Source organism: Juglans regia, chromosome 1 (genome assembly GCF_001411555.2).
Source record: "Juglans regia cultivar Chandler chromosome 1, Walnut 2.0, whole genome shotgun sequence".
NCBI classification, from domain to species: Eukaryota; Viridiplantae; Streptophyta; class Magnoliopsida; order Fagales; family Juglandaceae; genus Juglans; species Juglans regia.
In genome coordinates, this window is record NC_049901.1 from 6382678 (window position 1) to 6405337 (window position 22660).

At 33.6% G+C, this 22660-nt stretch overlaps 3 protein-coding genes across 3 annotated transcripts; 1 reads left to right on the forward strand and 2 right to left on the reverse strand.

Annotated features, from left to right (window-relative positions):
- The first annotated feature begins 676 nt into the window (after positions 1–676).
- On the forward strand, positions 677–2480 carry LOC108988236. The gene has a single exon (XM_018961442.2). It carries the CDS (start codon positions 1116–1118, stop codon positions 2196–2198), a length of 1083 nt encoding a protein of 360 aa, XP_018816987.1. The 5' UTR covers positions 677–1115; the 3' UTR covers positions 2199–2480.
- Positions 2481–4598: 2118 nt separating this feature from the next.
- LOC108988118 (expansin-A13) lies at positions 4599–7598 on the reverse strand. Its single transcript, XM_018961242.2, has 2 exons — positions 6804–7598; positions 4599–5106 (listed from the first exon to the last, which is right to left on the reverse strand). Exons 1-2 carry the CDS (start codon positions 7289–7291, stop codon positions 4800–4802), a joined length of 795 nt encoding a protein of 264 aa, XP_018816787.1. The 5' UTR covers positions 7292–7598; the 3' UTR covers positions 4599–4799.
- An 873-nt stretch (positions 7599–8471) lies between these two features.
- On the reverse strand, positions 8472–12358 carry LOC108988117 (protein REVEILLE 1-like). The gene is made up of 6 exons (XM_018961240.2): positions 11550–12358; positions 10698–10832; positions 10479–10590; positions 10334–10395; positions 9785–10192; positions 8472–9668 (listed from the first exon to the last, which is right to left on the reverse strand). The coding sequence occupies exons 1-6, from the start codon at positions 11559–11561 to the stop codon at positions 8904–8906; spliced, it is 1494 nt and encodes a 497-aa protein (XP_018816785.1). The 5' UTR covers positions 11562–12358; the 3' UTR covers positions 8472–8903.
- Between the last annotated feature and the right edge of the window lie 10302 nt (positions 12359–22660).

Sequence of the window (22660 nt, forward strand, 5' to 3'; positions counted from 1 at the left end):
TTTCCTCAAGGCAATGGATTTCAGTCCAATAATTAATCAAACTTGATAGAAATTTGGTTAGACATATATAATGGCTAAAGAGTCTCCACTCCATCATCCATGCTGGCTTCACTCCAACCTAAAACATCTTTTATCTCTTCTATTATTTCTATATAATTACAAGCCAATGTTGAATGATCAACATGTAATGATTAGGTTCATAATTATTATTATTATTTTTATTTTTTTTAAAAAAGTAATGTTCATCAGTTTAGATATGATATACTACATCTACGTTACATTTAAAAAAAACAAAAACAAAACTTCATCAAACCATATGTTACTAATTCAATTAAAAATCTTTGAAGTCTCCAAACTAAAGTGTCAATATTTTTACCAAAAAAAGGACCACCACCACAAAAGCAAATAAGTTAGAAAAATTATATTTATCGTCCTCACATCAAACATAATTTTTTTATTTTTTTATTATATTAAATATGTTGTGTATAGATGATGAGTAGAATAAATTAATTAGTTTAAGAAGAATAAAATTAAAATAAATATAATGTATTGTGTGTGAAAATGATAATTAACAAAACTCAATAAGTTAATACGTGGCATGCCGCTCAAATGTTTATTCGGCGTACGTTAGCAAGCAGTAAATAATTTACCACAAACGTGAGCCATCGGTCCCAACCAGACCAGAATCATCATCATCAGCTTCTGAAGACTTGTCTGCGGGCTTCAATTAAAAATCGATCAAAATCTCGAGGATCTATCTTTTTCACATAAACATACATGCGTATTTACGTTCTCGCGGCTGTTGCCACATTCCTATCACAGCAAAAACTGCCTTAATTCACAAGTTAATAAGCATACGAAAATCCTCCCACCAAACCCATCCTTTAGCCTCAACCCTAAGCCTCAACCCCATCCCATCAATTCCAGCTTGTGTCTAATTCATTCCAACCCGTCAATCCGATTCCAGTCTCTTTGAACCAATGATACAGTAACAAAAAGAAGAGCAGGAGCCAACAGCAAGAACCCAATTTTCCATTTCGATTTTTTGGTTCGAAAGAAATGACTATTCGACTCTTGCTATAGGGAGATCCATCTTTCAAGGCCTAATAGCCCAAATGATGTTCGGAGCGATCCAACTGGGATTGATGGCTGCGTGCGTGGTGCTCTTCGTTCCAATGGGAATGGCCGGCTGGCATCTGAGCCGTAACAAGATGCTCTTCTTCAGTGGGGCCCTCTTCATCACCCTCGCCGTCGGCGTCCACCTCACCCCCTACTTCCCCTCCATCTCTGACTTTGCCTCCTCTGTCTCCTCCATCGTGGTCTTCGACAACCGCGACTCCTGCGTCTCTCTCCTTCACGAAGTCGTCTGGGACGTCAAGCCCCATTCCGCCAACAACTCCTTGGATTACGGCAAGTCCTGGCGTTGGTCCGGGTCCAGACCCGTTATCGCGTGTGGGTTCCAGAAGCTCGCTCCATCTGACGCCTCCGATTTGCTTAATGGGTCTTGGGTCGTCTTGGCGGGCGACTCCCAAGCCAGATTGATTGCCCTTGCGTTGCTCGAGTTGGTTCTGGATTCGGAGCGCATGGAATCGGTCAAAGTCGATCTGTTCAAAAGGCACAGCAATTATCATATTGTGGTCGATGAGATTGGAATGAAATTGGATTTTATTTGGGCTCCCTACGTAACCAATATAATCGATTTGGTTATTAGTTTCAAGCGAAATCGGAACTACCCCGATGTTTTGATAATGGGCTCTGGGTTATGGCATATGCTTCATTTTACGAATGCGTCGGATTATGGTGCTGGGTTACGTTTATTGAGAAGTTCGGTGGTGTCGCTTTTGCCGATTTCGCCGGAGTTAGGCGAGGAGGGGCCCGTGACGGGGTCGGTATCCGTTAGATCGCCGCATTTGTTTTGGATGGGGATTCCTACATTGATAAACTCGATGCTGAATACGGAGGAGAAGAGGGAGAAGATGACCGATACATTGCGGGTTGCTTACGACACGGCACTCCGGAGAAGCAAGCTGTTGCGCCAATCCGGTGGCCCGCTTTTGCTGCTAGATGTACAGTCGTTGAGTTGGAATTGTGGGGTGAGATGTACGGAGGATGGAATGCATTATGATGGAGCTGTGTACGAAGTTGCTTTACACATCGTGCTTAATGCACTGCTCATTGAATCTCATCAGAAACTTTGAAGGAGACAGTCTTGATGACCCAGCATATTCAAGGGTTTGGTCCTTGTGAGGGGCCTAATTTTTCCCACTTAACTTGCATATTTGATTCTTTCCAAGTTTTTTTCCTTGCCTTCTGATTAACTTAGGAGCAGATTTTTGTTTTGGCGATAGTAATCACACATTACATTCATTTTCTCTTGTTTATTATGAATATTGGATACTCATAGATCTTGTTTTGGATATAGTCGGAGAACTGGGTGTGTCTCACATGCAATTTTGATGTGAATAAATGCCAAAGTTTTGTGCGAATTGTGCATACATGTTTTTTTTGCTATTAATAGCTAAGATGGAGATCGTGTTGTCTTGCCTGCGGTGGCCTAACGATATTTGCATTTAGAATTTGGATTCTGGCTGTACAGCACGTTATTGATAAGTGCTTAGGGACATTTGAGCTTTCTTCTTCCTGCGATTGTTTAAGGATACTTGTCCTAAATGCTTTTCTTCTCAAGAGAGTCAATGCTGAAGTTGAAATCAGAAGAGAAGCAGATAGCCATAGTTGCCCATCTGTGCTCTCCAGCATCACTGCCTGGTGTTACTTTGAAGGATATTGAAGGTACATGAACATTGATTTTAGCTACGTATTCTTGTAATGGTAGACTTATAGATGATTTGGGAACTTTATCAGCATGTTTCTTTATTAATGATGTCGTTGTATAGCTTACTGGCATATCAGTTATTTATATTCACAGATGTTTCTTTATCATTGATGTCATTGTATGGCTTACCGGCATATCAGTTGTTAGTATTTACGATAAAAGTACAATTTGGTTGAGCTGGCAGTAGTTAGATTGGGTTGCATGCATACCTGTCTGAGCCTGTAATCATTGTAAGGGCCAGTTTGATATGATGCAAAATGCCAAAAACCTGCAAGTCAAGAAAAGTAATAATGTCCGTTTTTAAGATTGATACTGTTGGGGAATCTATTGTGGTTTGAGTTGAACTCTCTTTCCCTTCGGGGGTGAGGTGTTTAGCTGAACAGATTATTTTATTTTTAAAGGATGTTAGGGAGAAGTCATTATAGTAATATATATTTTATACTCATTATATGGTTGTTTTTAGTTTATTATTCTTAACATTCACTTAAAAAGATATATGATCTATATGATACTACATCATGTATGTAAAATAAATATTCCTAATAGTAGCTTCTATCTATATTTATTCTTTTTTCTTTTCTCATTTCTCTTGGCAAAATTGAAATCTATCTCCAAACCTAAAAAAAAAACACTAAATAGGTTAGTACGTTTCTTTTAATTTTCTTTCTTTTTCTGCATGGAAGACATGCGTATAATTTGTGAAGGGTAGGTTACCAATTTTTAAGGTTGTATACGTGTTGAGTGCATGAATTTATTTTGGCATGGTGCCTGATGTGTATAGATTTTGTGTCATAACTGTTGTTACTTCTATTGCTAACGTTGTCAAAGCAAAATGACTCTGTTAATTGAAAAGGGAAAGTTGTTTACGACAGAATGCTGACATTAGAGTAATGTTATACACCACACTCTCATCTTATTTTTATTATACTAAGTAGTATACGGCACATTCATCACTATTAGATAATAAAAAAATATACAATAAATGATCATTTAATGGTGATAAATATGACACGAAATATAATATATAGATTGTCGTGTTAGTAGTTTGGGATACGAAATATACTGAAATATAATGCAATATACTCAAAGTATATAATGTATAGCTTGTCGTGTTAGTAGTTTGGGATATGAAATATAAAACACCTATTAATTTGGAGTGATAAGTATTTTTTTTTTTTTCTCCATTTTTTCGTAAACTATATTGCAATGTAATCTGATTGCTACTATATGTTCTCTAAAACACGGGAATAAAGATAGATTTGTTTGCTATACCTTTTTTCATTGAGAAATATTCTAGCCATAGCGAAAATTACACAAAAATAATTTTATAAATTAATGTGATTTGATGTAATTTGTTAAATTATAAAATTATTTTTATTATAAATTAGACATGACAAATGACATGAAGGCATATAGGAGCAAGGACCCCATGTAGCATATGCCTCGGCTGTCAGTAGTTTTTGGCAGTTGCTTTGGACGTTAACCTGGTGAGTCAAGACGAGAGAATTTCGTGTGAAATCAGGCTCGACTGCGTTTGATTTTTCACATCATATTGCCATGCTCGTCCATCTTGCGAAACGTTTGACCCGAAATGTCGTGGTAAAATCATACCCGATTGCTTCGAATGAGCCCTTTTGGGTCGTTCACAAGGATGAATTTGGATTGGTTCTGTAAAACCCACAAGAGCTGGCTGCCCGTTCACATAATTAATTAATATTTTATATACTAAGCAATATATATACACATATATATATATATATATATATTTCAAAAATGGAAGACTTGGATCTGTTTTCTTTTAGCAAATAACGTACATATCTTTATAAGCACAACATCATTTGCAATCAACTGTGACTCTTATCCCGTCAAAAAATAAACCCCATTCCACACAGCTTTACCCTCCCTGATTACGGAAGAAAAAAAGGAGGGGGCCCTTAAAAAAAAAAAAAAAATATGCAAAGGACTTTTACACAAATTGCTTGCCTTCAAATGATTGGCCAAAGTTCCAGTCCTTGGGAGCAACATTGTAAGATGTAACAGTCACGCCATCGCTATTAGTGACCTCAAATGAAAGAGGTTGATTCTTTAAATCGGCATTTATATGCCAATTTTGGCCCCAATTCCTCCCCATCGGAAGCCAACCAGTTCTTGAACCCTTTATCTTCACCGCAGCTACATCTCCAGCACCAGCAACATTTGTGATTAGCACTGAGATGAAGATATTTGAACCATCGATAATAAATCGAATTCCGCCTTCCTTTCTGCACTTGATCCTGTAAAAACCACATTAACCAATTCAAGCTGTAGTGTTTTATTCTGTAATATAGAATTAGAATGGACAGTGCAGAAGACATGCACATGTAAGTGCCCATCAGAACCATGACAAAAATAGGGCGCAATGATGAGTTTTAATGTGATGTGAAGTTTCACTAAAATTTAGCTTAAGAGGTAGATGCCGAATCCAATCTACCACTGTCGGCAAATGACACACGAAACGGGAGGAAATGCCCACCGCCAATTGCATCTCACCAGAGGCACAAACAAACAGGCGAGGTAATTTCAGAAATCTTGAGGATATACAGTTCAATGACAGAGGTTGGGATTAGTCAACAAAGGCTGCCAAAGGGTGGCCGACAGGTGGATGATATCGATAGAGGGTTTTGACAGAAACGAAGTATAAGATGCAACAAAAATGAGTAGAGGAAAGAGAGTATTATCAATTATGCCCCCCATCTACCCGATTGATTTTTTAAGCTAATTGGTTCTATTCAGTGTGTCAACCAACAACTAGCAAATATTTTAGGAACTTCCCTTCGAAGTAAGCTTGTTATTTATTACTCCACTAAGCAGTTAGACCTTATTTTGTAAGAAGCAAGCAAGCAACCTCTAGCATATAAACAGGAAGTCTGTACTTTTTTAGAGTGGGCGTGGCCAACTGAACACGCTATTCTTCCGCCAACGGTAAATTGGGCTACCGTCAATTTAGGCCCTATTTGTTTGTATCACTCAATTGAATTCAGTCTAATTTTAAGTTAAGTTTAACTTCTAAATACTTAACTTTTAAATTAATAAACTCATCTTAACTCAAAACTTCTTTACATGTGAGACCCATAATATTTTTCAACTTAATACATCTTTATACGTGAGATCCACTATCCTTTTCAACTTCCCATAAAAAATACTAAATTCATCTTAACATTCAAATATACTTTAAACTCAGTTTAAATGGATTCCACATAACTCCCATCATTACTCAATTTATTCCTATTCATAAAGAATTAAGCTCAACTCAACATCTAAATACAATCTTGTAGTGCCAAACTTGTCCCATATGAGATTTCTAAATAATATATAATAAATAATTCAATATTTTCAAACCTAAAAATAAAAATAATATTCTTCATCTTTATCCCATATCTATCTAAAATTCCTATCAAACTAGGCCAAGAGGTGTGTGCGGTGGTGGGGGTGTTTTGTTTTGGTTAATTCATAGGAAACATTAGAATTACTACCTACTACCTGGGTCAGCAGTCCCACACCCATAACTATAAGGCCATAACTGGACAAAAGGTTGAGAAAAAATAACTCATACAAGTCAAGGGGCACAATGGTAATCCAACAGTCTCGGACCAAAGCGACCGCTCTTCATCGCGCAGGGAGAAACATGCTTCAACGGGCGAATCCCAAGTGAAAAAAAGTGCGCATAGGATAACGACCCTACTCCACATCCCTACCGTAAGTTAACAAATCAAACGGTGGTGCCGTCCAGCAAGAACTCAGTAAAAGTTAGTGTAAACGCCTGGCTCGGGTTAGCATGATGCACAAGAAAAATAAAGCAGGAAGACGACAAAAGAAAACAAAGGCAAAGTAGACACGGAGAAAGTGGGATTCGGGCACGCTAGACTCACGCCCTTCGAGGAAGAAGATGATGGGGTAACTCGGTATGCGAGAGTAGAGTTTGATACAGTACCTACGGTACAGAACGGGCATGTTACCGGCCTTCCAGATAGCGATCTTCTCGAAGGCCTCGATGGGGAGGACGAAGTGCTTATTAGGAGAGTTGCAGCGGCCCCCGCCGTCCGGGGTGAACCCGTAATTGGGTGCGCAGAAGTTGGTGGCCGTGACTATGATGGAGGTGCCCGCAATGCACCAGCGGAGGTCGTCCACACACTTCAGCTCGAAGCACGCGCCGCAGATCTGTCCCCGCTCGAACAGCACCTCGCTCAAGCCCACGGTGGCCATGCCGTAACCAGCCTTCACCAGGTCTCCGTACCCACATGCCCCGCCCACCGCGTCCCTGGGGTCCGCCGCCGCGTAGTAGGTGGCGCGGGCCGATCTCCACTCGGGAAACGAGGACGATTGCGATGGGGGAAACGAGGAGGAAGAAGAGTAGTGGGAGGTTGCTGTCGATGATAGAGCGAGTATGATAGAGAGATTGATGATTAGCAGTAGTGACATTATTGAGAGACAGAGGGTGGGAGAGCAAAGAGTGAGGAGGGGAGAGCTACAGAAAGAGAGCTGATTAAGTTAAAGAGGAAAGCTTTGGTGGAATAATGTCCGATGTTAAGTGGAGTTTGCTTTTGCCTCTCCTCTATTTTTAATCTGTTGTGGGTCTTGTGAAGTTACCATATTGGGCACTAGAAGGAACTGTTTTTTTTTCTTTTTTGTGGGTAAGCTGTTGACTGTTCCAAGTGTTTAATGTTGGGCTTTGGGCAATATATTTGTTAGTAAGTACTACGAGATATTTTTTGTTCGGGAACTTGGGTTCTGTATACAGTAGTAGTATTTGTGGGCCTTTTACAGTTTTACTCTCCATCAATGGCCTATCCCTTTCTTTGTACAGTAGTCAAAATGAGCGAATCCAGACAAATTCCGACACCGTAGAATTATTGCTGGATAACGTTGAAAGTATCATTGTTGATGGACAAGGTTGAATAACTGGATTATTGACAGCAACCAGATAAAGGGCTGATGTTGGACGTTGATGTTATCTCAAATGTCCTGTTTGCTTGAGCGATTATTCTAAGAAACTGTCGTGCTCAAAAATGGCCCCATCCCGAAATTTTACTACCTTTGAAATATCCCAAACCCCAAAAGACTCTACAATTATACGTTCCTCTCCTTCCAAGTCTTTGACGATTATTTTTTGGCTTCCTTTCTGCATAGCTAGAGTAGCTTGTTTCAAAGTCCAGCCGGCAGCCTCTCTTTTATGCCTTCTTTTATATAAAGAGAGGACCTACTCCACAACCAGCCCATATCAATAATCACTACTCAGACAAGAAAGACTCCACAAAAGACTTCCAGTGTTCTCTACTCTCGCCTGGAAAACATTACAAATGTGACGAACGCATATTCTGCTATTCTTATTACAAGAATTCCATCTTGCGCAAGGATGTTCTCCTTTCTCGGATGGAAGGTTTCATGCATTCTCGAGTGTTGTCCCAACACTTCTTTCACGTTTGGACTTGGAACACTTGTGCCAGCATTTTCCAGATTGTCATTAGCCATCCATATGATCAGAGATGGAGAAGAGGTGAGTTCCTTATACAGCAATGACTTCCTCTGTTGCTTATAAGGAAACAGCACGCCCTTTTGGTTGGTTCCTGGTTCCCTTTTGATAAACCATACTCAAAAGTTTGCAGATGCTGAGAAAATAAACACTTAATATGAAACTTGTTCTGTTTAACATAGTAAGCGACCTAGTGATTCATCAATCATAGTTCAACGAAGGAAAAGAATTAGGAATACAAAAGCAGATATCGAGGACAAGAGAGAAAAGGCAAGCAAGAGAATATTATGTGTACAAGAAGAGATGGGCTTATGGATTTGAACAGTTGGAGGCAAAAACAGTAGGTTACAAAAAAAAAAAAAAAAAAAAAACCTAGATGAGAATTTGCAAAGCTGCAAAAAGGGATATTGTTCCAACTTCATTTTCTTTCTCATCCCCAGTCATCCAGCAGCTGAAACCCCTACAGTCCACTAAACTGTACCAACATCAGTTTCTAAGCCTGTTAAAACTGTGTCTGGAAAGAAAAGGAAATTCCTTTGGGGAATCTACAACTGAGGGACACTATAAGCAAAGCCTGATTCGTTTCTCGTCTCCCTCTTGACCTGTTATTGTTGAGGATTGGGTCTCTCTCTCTGCCATACATCTTTTATATGGTACAAACCCTTTGACACACTTTTCAGGGCTCATGCTTAGGTCAGAGAAGGCTGATTTTTCACTTGGCCTAAATTGGAAAATCATGCTTCTCTCTTGATTCTCATTTCTAAGGAAGAATGGACGACTCTGAGTCTCTGCCTCTGAACATCTATCGCCATTTTCCCCATCATGCATCGATCCAGTGTTTGAACCAGTCCAGGAACCTTCTTTCCTGACTTCTTTATCATGGACTTCTCCTAGAGCAGAGTCCCCATATGCTCCCCCCGATGGGTCCACCTTATGGAATGGCATGAAAGGAAGTGGTAAACCCCCACAAAAGGTCCACCATGGTATAGGAGTAGCAGAACTGTTTTCCAGCAGATTTAAGCTTTTTCTCTGGCATTGCATGAAATAGAGGGCATCATTTGGGACATGTGGCAAATGACTCCAAACGCATTCGGTATTGCCCGGCATAGATTTCACGGGCTCAGAGTTCACTGGTAACGGTTCCACAACTTTTTCCTCATGCATGTCTGCTGGGATGGGTTTACTAGTCCCTGTGCTGGGACAAGACGGTCTGTGGGAATCTGTAACTAATACAGTCCTCCCAAAAAGCTTAAGTTGTCGGGGTGATGCTTCCTCTGAAGTAACTTCTTTCGTACAGGCGTTTTCTTTGGGAAACAACTCGAATTTCTGAGATTTGAGGCCAACATCAAAACATTATAGAAGTAAAAAAAGAGGTTTCATTACTTATAACAAAAAAAAAGAGAGGTTTCATTGAAATTTATTGAATTGGATAAAACAATTACCACGGGAAGTTGCTGATCAGAAACTGAACCAACAGTCATTAGAGCCGGTGATGGAGATGCACTTCGGTCTGTCGATTGGTTAGGTTCAGGTAGTACTAAGCCACCAAGTTGGACATCGGCTGCAGATGAAACAGGGGATAAGCTATTATTTGGTGAATCTAAATCAGGCGAACCCACTGCCTCTGAACCGACTGCAGATAACACTGAGGTTGGAGAATGGTTTTCTTGTTCTGAAACTGATAAATTTGGAGATGCAGACCTTAGTGGCTGCTCCAGAGTGGAGATTTCTTTATTAGGAGGAATTACAAGTTTCCTGGGGTAAGGATGCATGGGCTTTCGTTTTGGCCTTGGGGGAGGAATCTCAATGGGCTCAGAGCTTGCGTTGCTGCCATTAGAGTCACGAACAACCTGTTATGAAGACCAAAAACAGGTGATTTAGAACGGCACCAAGCATGAATGTATGAACCTATTTGCAAAGGTTGCAAATTTAACTTATTGAATAGATAGGTATAGCTATTGAGAAGGGGTAATGGAATAAGAGCAGTAAACCTTAGAGAAGAATTTTTGAGCATGACTTCGAATCTGAACTGCAGTCTTTGTGCCCACGTGCTCTGTTACAAAAACAGGACAATCTAAGAAAATCATAACAGCTATAATCTTTCCTGAGATATAAGAAATCCGCATTGACTTATACCCTCTATCCGTCGCCAAGCTCGACCATACATCTTTAAAGCATCAAGAAACTTCTTGTGCTCTTCCTCTGACCATCTTTCTCTTTGTTTCGTGATTGTGTATGGTTTCCTAACCTATTGAAACAGTAACAACGGATAGGTAGAAAAGAGAGTGATCAGAGTCTTCAAATCAATTGGTTCTGCGGACAGAAGAGCATGAACGATGCAGAAAAGATATAAACCTTGGTAGCATAGTCATTCCCGCTAGAAAACCGATCCCTAAGTTGGGCACCAGTTACAGAATGTAGCCCAGAACTCAAAGATACTTCATTACTTCCCTGGAGAACAGAACGTGAACGAGTTCCCACACTTTGATCCTACAGCCAAAAATAAAATCGCAAATTTTTTAAAATGGAAAAAACACAATCTTTCCTCCAACGCTATCGCCCTCTGTAATCGATATTACAATTTAAAAACTAAAACAATCGCATTTTAAAACTTTTAATTAACAGGCGAAGAAAAGGCTAAATAAAAAAAAATCCCATATGAATAATTCCTCAATACTCCCAAAAATTCCATTACAAAGGAATAATTCCCCAGTAAAGTACCAAACAAAAACTATCGAATTGAACGAACTTATTAGGAAAAGAAATGAACTCTCTTATAATAGAACTGTCATAATGGATAAATTGATGAGAAATTAAATCATGTCATCACTTAAAAAAAGAAAAAGAGAAGGGACGAGAGAGAGAGAGAGAGAGAGAGAGAGATTGCTTTCAAACAAACGATGCCCAATTGCCCTCGGCCAATTAAAAAAGGAAAATCACCATTGAGGGGAGCAAAATCTTCATTGCTTACAATTTTAACTTGTAAACCTCGTCTTCAGTTCATAATATAATAGTTAAAATACACCCTCATCACAATTTACCGTGAAGTTTGTCTCTCACTAAAAAAGACCGGAATTCAAAGAATGGTTAGTGATCGATGAATGAAAATTGCAAGATATGAACTTTCTAACTACTGAAATCACATATCAATACAGAACAGAAAGATCATAATTAAAACAATATATACCGATTAAAAAGGTATGATACCTGAATAGCCATAGCTGCAGAAACCTCCAAACCGCCTTATGCTTAAAAGAACCAAACACTCGGAGTACTCTTTGACTTCGCTTCTCCACAAAGCCGCTTTGTCTCACTCCTTTTGCATGCAGAATCAAAACATTCATAAATTTAAGAGACCCTGATGGAATCGATTCCGTACAGTAACATACCCATCTGATCCAAACAAATTAACCCAAGAAATAGAACTTTTCTCTTCGGCTCCCGGCTGATTCCAAGCTTGGAACTCTCAGTAACCCTAGAATTGAACAATCCAAAAAAGCCTTGAAGCTCCGTCCTTACACAGCAAAAGACTCCCACTTCGAGTCGGTAGCTTCACTGATTAGCAACCAAAGTTCACGAAATTTCTCGGATAGAAAGAATAGCCTCCGACTTAGTCACAAAACAACTACAGACTGTGCGACAGACGAAGAGGAAATATATAACACAAAATCGACAAGAGCCTCACCAATAAACTATATTTATAAATCCTTTTTTATTTTTGGGGAAAAAAATTATTCGAAACAGAGTTCGAGCATGGAAGAAACAACAGTATTCCAATCACAGGAGTACCGGATCCCCTTGATCCCTCGATGCAATTGTAACCGGAAAAACACACCCCTCGCCTCCCGCACACCGAAAAATACTCTATAAAAGAAACTCAGAGAGAGAGACAGAGAGGTTTGAGATACAAAGGGCTGAGGAGGAAGGGGAGAAGAAGAGAGAATGGGTAGTTTGGAGTTTTGGCCTGTGAATGTGAAGAAAAAGGGAAGAAAACAGAGGTCGCCGCCACATCAGAGGCTATTTTTCTCTTTTTTGAAGTTTTTTATAAAATTAAAATTTTCTTCAATAGAACGCTCGAGACTTCGAAAGAATCTTGTGGCTCACGTCGCAGGATGGCCCCGACATGTGGCGTATGCTTGTCCTGTCTCCCACTTTTTTATTGCGCTAGCCTGTTTTTAATTCGGTTGGGAACGAAAATTTGAGAGCCTAGCGGATAATTGAGACGACACGGCTATACTCGCAGAGAGTTAAAGCAAAGCGCCCTACTCGCAGTTTATTGAGCACTGCCCACGTGTCATTTCCTATACACCACAAGTAGATTTGGCTTCCTTCACAATTTCTATCGTTTTCTTACTCCAAAATTCTAAATTCATACAAATCATTTCCAACCCCCCCCCCCTCTCTCTCTCTCTCTGTATTAATAAAAAGAAATTACAAGAAATATGGCGTTGGTTTGTACTTTCACGTCTAGCATAAAAAGAGGAACTCTTTATAAAATAAAATTAGATAAAGTTAAAAATGAGATCTTGATAAATATTTCTAAATAACATTACAATAAGTAAAATAAGAAAAACATCGATAAAATAAAGAAAGATGACGCATTAAATGTATTTTTTCTATATGGAATGTTGACCCGATAACATTAGATTGAGACTATGTAAGAATATTATATTTTACATTAGTAGAAAAAAGAGAAGATATATCGATAGATTTAAGACTCGTTTAGATAATAAGATAAAATGAATTGTGAATAATAATAAAATTATTAATTAAAATTAAATTATATGATATAAGATGATTTCACCTCAATATCTAAACCGGTCCAATAGAACGGAGCGTTGCAAATTCTTGTTTGTGAGGGTGCGTGAAGAGCTCTCGTTGACAAAAGGGGACAAATAAAGCTAACCGATAAGAAAAAAAAAAAAAAAAGAGAGAGAGAGAAACGGATGAAATAAAAAATTTAAAGAGATATTGGCCCTTTAAAATACCATGAAAAAAAATAAAAATAAAAACGCAATTGGACGGTGCATGATAACCAAGTGTTGAATTCGAGTGCACGATTCTCCAGGTGAGAGGTGCGTGAAAAAAGTGATAAGAGTGCTGCTATAGAACTAACCTTTAACGGTCAAAGTAAAAAGTGAAGGAAAACTATGCATGTAGACCGGAAAGAAAGGAGTTAAAAGAAACCATAAAAAGAAAAAACAAAATGGATTATGACAAAGAGAGGTTTCTTCCTCACTTGCTGCCATAATGCCATGGGGATTACATAGCTTTTAAGCGAAAAGTAGTTTTTTCAAATCTTGAGATAGGTCACCATATAAAAAGGAAAAAACGTCTAAGATCATGTTGGGCTAATTAATGAGATCAAAAGATTCAAAACCTTAAAAGAAATGAAGAAAAACTGCTACCTCTTCTCTATTTTTTATTTTTTTTTATTCTTCCTATACTCTTAAGTATCGTTTGGATAGTAAATTAAGATGAAAGTTAAAAGTTAAATAAAATATTATTACTATTTTGATATTTAAAAAAATTAAATTATTTATTATATTTTATATAAAAATTTAAAAAAATTATAATGATGAAATGAGTTGAGATGACCTCTCAATCCAAACAGAACCTTACTTATGCATTTTCTGCTTTAATTGATTCAATTTCATTTTTTTTTATGTAAATGATCAGATTAATCACATTTTAAAAATATTTATTTATAAACTCCAAGCTATATAATCTGACCATGTTACCCATTTTAGAGGTTTATATTTTATTATTATTATTCAATTGAGATTGAATCTGATAACCGATTTACTAAAAAATGCATAAAACAAAACAAATATATTTTTCACCTATAAGATGATGCCTTTTAATTTTTGTTACTTACCAACGAAATGCTTTTCTCTAGAATAGAGAATAACGATGCACGTCCATTGTAAAATGTATCCACTTTTAGAACAATTCTCTATTATTAATTGCGAGGCTTCGTTGCTAATTATTGGTTTATCCACTAGAGAAGTAAAAAACACATTTTTTTCCACGTGGAAATAAATACATTTCCACTTTCTCTCCAAGCTGTTTCACGAGCAAAGGACCCAAAATGATTCGGAAAATAAAATAAACATAAAATGAGAATTAAATTAAATTATATCCACGATAAAGCTTTGTTGGCCGCGACGTGAGAGAGTAAGGAAGGGTGAAAAAAAAAAACCAATAAAAGGGAGAGAACACTGTGTTGACAGCGTCGTAACGAATAAAGGCCAGACATCTGTCGACCTAGCAGCGCGAGTAGTCAAAAGTGAGTGCTGAGACCGGGTGGTGGAGGCTGGATTATTTCGGATTTTGATGGCGACAGAGATATCGGAATAAACAGACGTATGCGGCACTGAATAATTTCCGGACGATATTTTTGTGAGGAGCGAAAATGAAAAAGACTAAAATATCTAGAGCCTCTAAAATAGATAAATAGGAAGAAAGAGAAACAAGGAAGTCCACTATTTGTAGATCAAAGACACAACAAAAAGGAACCAAAGATAGATGAGGAGGATATATGACTGTGCCCCCCAACCCCTCTCCCTCGCGCTGTCAGGTAGAGAGACCTTTTACTCTCTTGCACTTTTCGCCACGTCATCGCCACCCGCCGCCCGATCCTAATGCGTAACGCCACGTGTACTTTGCCAATACAAGAAAGAGATAGAAGGGAAAGGATAGAGATGCTTTCTTGACCACTCGTGTCTCTCCAAATATTGTTTAAATTTATTTTGTTATTATTAAATAGTGAAAAATTGCCGACCACAAGTTGGTTTGCGCTTTTAGAGGGCTTTTTTTTTCTCTTTTTTATTTTTTTAAGGTAAACAAAGAGGCGGATATACTAAAGTGGTGGTGGGGAGTGCCAGGTGTCACGATTCGTGCATGTTTCCACTCAGCGTTGAAATATGAGGCTCAAGATCTTTCCCCTTAGATATTCGCTTTCTTTCCGCCTCTGAGATGAGTCAGCAGTGGCCTCCGTCGACATCTCCAACAAAAGTTCGGCACGTGTACCAAATCAGCGATCTCATTGCAGTGTCTCTGCGTAATGGGCGCAGGTCTTCTTTTTGCAAGCCCGGGTGGAGTTCATGCATTGCCCGGTTTGGATGTGCAGATGTATCTGTCTTAGCTGTAATTCATCTTTCATCTATCTATTCAAATTATAAAATATAATTTGAATATTATCTCATCTTTAATTTTTCAATCATTACTACAGTAATGATATAATATCATTATAATTAATCTGTCACAAAGTTTCATTTACCTCTATAGTACGCCTATAATACTGCTAACTACCAAATTTTTAATATATAATTATCTATTATAATTTTTATTTTATTATAATATATAATTAGAAACATATATTTCAAATTTTATAAAATATAATATAATAAATAAGTCATAATTAAAATAATTTCGTTTAACAAAAAAATACGTTCATATTTGTGAATATTGAAATAATCACAGCCAATTATAAAAAATATATTTTATAAAAGTCAAAATATTTATGAGTTTTTAAATTAATAATAGATATTACTTATTTTTAATATATTCATAATACTTTCTACCTAATAATTTAAAATATTTTTCAATAATTAATGAGACCCATCATTTTATCAAATCTTTAAAAAATTAAAATCATTTCATCTCGTCTCATTATCTAAACATATTCCTTTTTACAAAATATCTTATTTAATCTTACTATCCAAACACATATTTTTTTACAAACCATCTCATCTTATCTTAACTAAAAAATTTCAGTACTATTTAAAATATCTCATTTTATCTGAATTGCACAACTAAACAAAATCTTATAGTTTTGATGCAACGTAATTTCATTTGTAATATAAATTTAAAATTAAGAGAATATGGTAATTAAAAATGTGATAAATGATATTATTTTTCAACCAAAATCTTTTTAAATACGAGTAATGTTAGTTGCATGGCGTAGTTTCGCATGTTTTATTTAAAAGATAAGGTCCATTATTAAAAAGAAATTTTTATGTAGCTCTATATTTTCTTTTTCAAATAAAATGCGTGGAATTGGTATATTTTAAAGATTATAAAAATTATTTTTCTTTAAATATTTAGTATTACTCTATTTGCTCAAACAAGGATGTTAATGACAAAAATTGACCAACAGGCCGAAACGGGTGAAATAGTCTCTTTAGGTAGATGGCTCAAATCTCAAGAAAGCAGTCTCAAGCTCACAATAATAGTTTGGAGCGTCTATACGGTTATTATATGTATATTTATATCAGTAAATAAAATAATAATACATAAAATATAAATAGAGAATGAGACACTTATATTTACGTAATTCAATATTAGACATCTATCAATTATTTGGTGGATAAATTTACTATAATAAAAATATTTTATAATTTTTTATGATCTTTCGTTTTTCTTTATACAATAGAAATCGAAGATCCTTTTAATCTGAAAAAGATAATATCCATATAGCTTCTCGTCGAGAGGTTCAAAGAAGATATCTCTCTTGAATCCCCTTTCTCATTTAATTATATCCCCTTTTATTGGGGCCTTGAGAGCGGTGAGAAATGTTTAATTTATGTCACTTCACTTTTTTCGTGTTTGACCTCCCTTCTTTAGCTTTGTTGCTCTGACTTATCTTGTCGCCTCCTTTTTCCTTTCGCTTCTTCACGAAGGCTCTATCATGAACTGAGCTTTGGTGTGTCTTGGACTGATATATTTAGGCGGAACTAAAATTTTTTTTTAATTCATTTCAATTTATCATTATAATTTTTTAAAATTTTAACATAAAATATAATAAATAATACATCTTTTTTAAATTTTAAAATAATAATAATAATAATAAATAATATTATAATAATATTTTATTATCTCAACTCAACTCAACTCAACTCACTTCAACATCCAAACGCACCCTTAGCCCCATAAGAGTATTAGTATTGGTTTATGGATATGTATATGTAAAATTATTTCTTTTACATATTTATTTTGTTATTTAAGTAAAATTTTCATATTGATTTATACATATTTGAGACAAAATAAAATAAAATATTATTATTTTATTATTATTACTTTTTTACTAAAATCAATATTTTTATATATATTTTACAATTAACATCCACTACATATATTTGACATTAATAAAACAAATATAATAATAAAAAATATAATTTTTTAATAATAATATATTAAAAATATAATAAAATGAAAAATATATATATAATATATTATAATAATAAAATAAATGTACAAGTGAATATTTGTTTTGTTGTTGAATGAGAGAGAAAATGAAAGGATTGTGTGAGAGAGTAGGAGGAGAAAGAAATAATTATTTAAATATGATTTGTAGGGTGAATAGTGGTTATCCAAATTTGGATAAGCACTATTTATAGGTAGCTAAATATTTAGATATGTATAAGTTAATGTAAAAGATTTTAGGGTCATATTATACAAATATGACTTTACATATACATATACATAGACTAATACTAATGCTCCACAAGAGTTTGGAAAAAAAAAAAATTTTAAGTAGAGAAGTACAAATGATATGTTGGTGGATGACATCATGGAAATTACATGAGTGAAAGGCTAAAAAACTGATGGTCATGCTACATCCCGCTGGGAGCTTCCGTTGGATAATAGTATTATTTTTTTATGTATTTTTGTAAGTTATTTTTTATATAGATTTTTTTTATATTTTTAGATATTTTAAAAAAATAAAATAAATTTAGAATATTATTAAGAAAACATTTTTTTAATCAAAATGTAAAAGAAAAAATCATTAAAAAACACTTTTTTAATTACGAAGTAAAAAAAAAATCATAAAAAAATATTTTTTATAATTTTTTATTTTACTTCATTATTAAGAAAATATTTTTTAATAATATTATGATATTTTTTATTTTTTAAAATATTTAATATTATTAAAAAATATATTTAAAGAAAAACTTAAAAAAACACATCAAAATACATTACTAATTCCCAACGAGAGATATAGCATTTTTCAAAACTGATTGTCCATTACTGCTCATATGAACAATAATAAACAATATATTTTTGTCTGGGTTGTGCTACTCTAAACATCTAGTGTGTAGGGTTGTACAAAAATCAATAAAATCGGTTGGTGCAGACTTAGACCAGCCGCCAGAGCAGGGAACGGATCGATAAGTGACAATATTTTATCAAAATCGTTGATCGGTTTGGCGCCATTCCAGAATGAGATTAATAAACACCCCCATTTTCTTCTTCTTCCTCACTTATCCGTTTTCTCTTCTGTAACTCTTCTTTCCTGACTCATGGCAGACGATTCGGCTTCCCTCATCCGTCACAGAGACACTAATGGTAGATCAAAGAACTGAACTGATGCACATTGAGATCGAGACTATAGATTTTCTCTCTCCCAATCGATCGGTTTCGACTGGTTCTGAGTATCACCCAACTAGTGTGTCAACATTTCACTTGTTTTGAGACTCCAAAATGTTTCTATAACCTTAACATCACTGGCATGTCTCGATGTGTCAAGATATGAGTTTATAAATATAAGAGCAATGATGGATATGGTCATAAAGTGTGCAAGCGGTCGGACACTCTATTTAAAAAAATATAAAATCTATCATTAAAAAAATAATTTTTTTATATAGATCCTATAATTATCCATTTTGTTCAATGAGAGTGTACAACACTTGCATATTCAATAGCTATATCTATTTTTTATATAGATCTTATATTTATTTATTTTTTTCAATAAAAGTGCATACTTTATGATTGTATTTGATATTTTTCTGCATATAATTTTGTTAGTTTTTTAAACTCTGGCCCGCGAATGCGCTCGTAAAAGAGGTTGATAGTCCTCAAATACATGTTGTTTGATGTATTTTTTATTTTTATTTTTGGATTACGCTGTATTGCAAATTTAGATTGTAGATAAGTCGAGTAGGCATGAAACGATGTACCATCCAGAGTCATTAATTAAATTTATGCTAGAGTTAAATTATTGATTTTCTCTCGAAAGTGTATTTTGATTTGGTCTCGTATAAATATGCGATGGTAAAACAATTTAAGGGTGAACAGGAAACACCGGACTCACCGTCGCTAATCAGAACTGGCCAAAACTGATGGAGAATCGATTACCCAACGGTCTAAAACGATGAAAATCAACGTCGGTCAGTTTGGTTATATTTTTATAAAAAATCTATTTATCATTCTAATTTTTATCATCCTTCCATCATTTCATGATGTTGTATTAAATGATAAGTTTACAAGTAAAATATAATAAATAATCTCCAATCATTTAATACCACATTATAAAATGATAAAAAGATGATAAAAATTGAGATGATGAGTAGCATTACTCATGTTTTTAACCGTGTTCAAGCTGATGAACGAACTGCTATAATATATATTATTTATTCTTATATAAAGCAACTTTATTTGACCTTAGCGAGTTAAACAACGTGGTTTTATAACTTAGTTTTAAAATAATAATAATAATAATCAGAAACGAAGTTGAACGACGCCGTTTTTAGTTAGAGGTAAACTCTTCTTGCAGGCTCCCTTTTCCTCCAGCATTTATTATCCTTTTCGTGCCGTTTGTCTCTCTAATCTCTCAGACTATCCACCGGTAAGACCCACCTCAACCCGACATCATATATCTCTCTCTCGTATATGATTTTGATTTTTTTGGATTTCCTAACTTTGTTTCTTGCCTTCCATATATGTTTGATTATGACATTTTGCAATATGAATCATTCAATATGCAGTATATTTGAAGTTTATCATATCTATTACTTCCATACATGTTTACCGATTGAGAAATTATATTTATAATCGTAAAGTGTGTAAGTGTCGTATAATTATTTTGAAAAAAATGAATAAACACGAGATCTACATAAAAAATAATAATTTTTTAATAGTGAATCATATTTTTTTTCAAAACAATTACACGGTTGTTATGTATTTTACGATTGTATATAGCATTATTCTTACCGATCATGTTATTGCTTAACTGACTGTAATTGGTTTGACTAGTTTTCTCCTACTTAGGGTACATTTGGGTGTTGAAAAGTATTGAGAAGTATTGAGAATGTTTGTGAATAGTTATGAGTAGAGATTGGAGTGAGTTTGTGGGTCCCATTGAGAGTATTTTGAGTTGTTTGGATGTATGAAGTATGTTGAGTTGTTGACTTTTGAGTAGGTAGTTGAAAAATGTGTGGGTCCCATAAATATTATAATGATTTTATTTTTAGTAATAAATATTATAATGATTTTATTATAGTGATTTTTTAATATTAATAAATATAGTAGTGATTTTATTTTACTTTTATATATAATAACGATTTTATTTTTAATTTATATATAATTGTGATAAATATTATAATGATATTATTTATATATATATAATAGTTATAAATATTATAGTAATGTTATTTTTTATTTATATATTATAGTGATTTTATTTTTAATTTATATATAATAGTGATAAATATTATAGTAGTTTATTTTTTATTTATATATAATAGTGATTTTATTTTTTATTTATATATTATAGTGATTTTATTTTTTATTTATATATTATAATGATTTTATTTTTTATTTATATTTAATAGTGATAAATATTATAGTGATTTTATTTTTTATTTATATATTATAGTGATTTTATTTTTTATTTATATATTATAGCGATTTTATTTTTTATTTAAATATAATAGTGATAAATATTTTTTATTTATATATTATAGTGATTTTTTATTATTTATATATTATAATGATTTTATTATTTATATTTAATAGTGATAAATATTATAGTGATTTTATTTTTTGTTTATATATAATAGTGATAAATATTTTTATTTATATATTATAGTGATTTTATTTTTTATTTATATATTATAGTGATTTTATTTTTTATTTATATATTATAGTGATTTTTTATTATTTATATATTATAATGATTTTTTATTTATATTTAATAGTGATAAATATTATATTATAATGATTTTTTATTTATATATTATAGTGATTTTATTTTTTATTTATATATTATACTGATTTTTTATTATTTATATATTATAATGATTTTTTTATTTATATTTAATAGTGATAAATATTATAGTGATTTTATTTTTTATTTATATATTATAGTGATTTAATTTTTTATTTATATATAATACTGGTAAATATTTTTTATTTATATATTATAGTGATTTTATTTTTTATTTATATATTATAGTGATTTTTTATTATTTATATATTATAATGATTTTTTTATTTATATTTAATAGTGATAAATATTATAGTGATTTTATTTTTTATTTATATATTATAGTGATTTTTTATTATTTATATATTATAATGATTTTTTTATTTATATTTAATAGTGATAAATATTATAGTGATTTTATTTTTTATTTATATATAATACTGATAAATATTTTTTATTTATATATAATACTGATAAATATTTTTTATTTATATATTATAGTGATTTTTTTTATTTATATATTATAACAATTTTTTTTTATATTTAATAGTGATAAATATTATAGTTTTTTTATTTTTTATTTATATATAATAGTGATAAGTATTATAGAATGTTTGTGAATAGTTATGAGTAGAGATTGAAGTTAGTTTGTGGGTCCCATTGAGAGTATTTTAAATTGTTTGGTATGTGAAGTATTTTCAAAAGTACGAGAATACTTGAAAAGTGTTGAAGATACTTGGTCACCCAAACACAACCTTAATCAATCGATTCGGTCGATTTTATACAAACAAAAATTTAATTGTTTCATTTTCAGACCAAAACTGAACCGACCGGTTCGATTTTCAACTCTAAAACGATTAAAGTTAATTGTTCAATCACAATTACCCAATGATTGAGTTGGTTACAAACGCCGATGCTTTACAGAGATGTAGAGTCGGAGACAACAAAACAACCGTCATTTTATACTATTCATCACCCACAAATACATGCACATTTTTGTTTTCAAAAGAACTAATGTTAATGTTTACTTTGGGGCCTGATGACTCGAATGTCCCCAGCCCCCTAATATAATGTATAGAGGCACAAATGTAAGGCCCAAACTTTCCTATTTGGGCCCAAATTCATAAATTTGTTCACTTTAACATTTTTAGGTCCAACAACCAGCTGGTAACCGGTAGATTGACGGGTCGCTTCGGTTATTTTTACATATGAGATTTGAAAAAGTTAAATTATTTATTTTATTTTGTATAAAAATTTAAAAAAATTATAATAATTAAATAATATAAGATAAAATGAAATGAATTGAAAAGTTTGACCACGAGGAATAAAC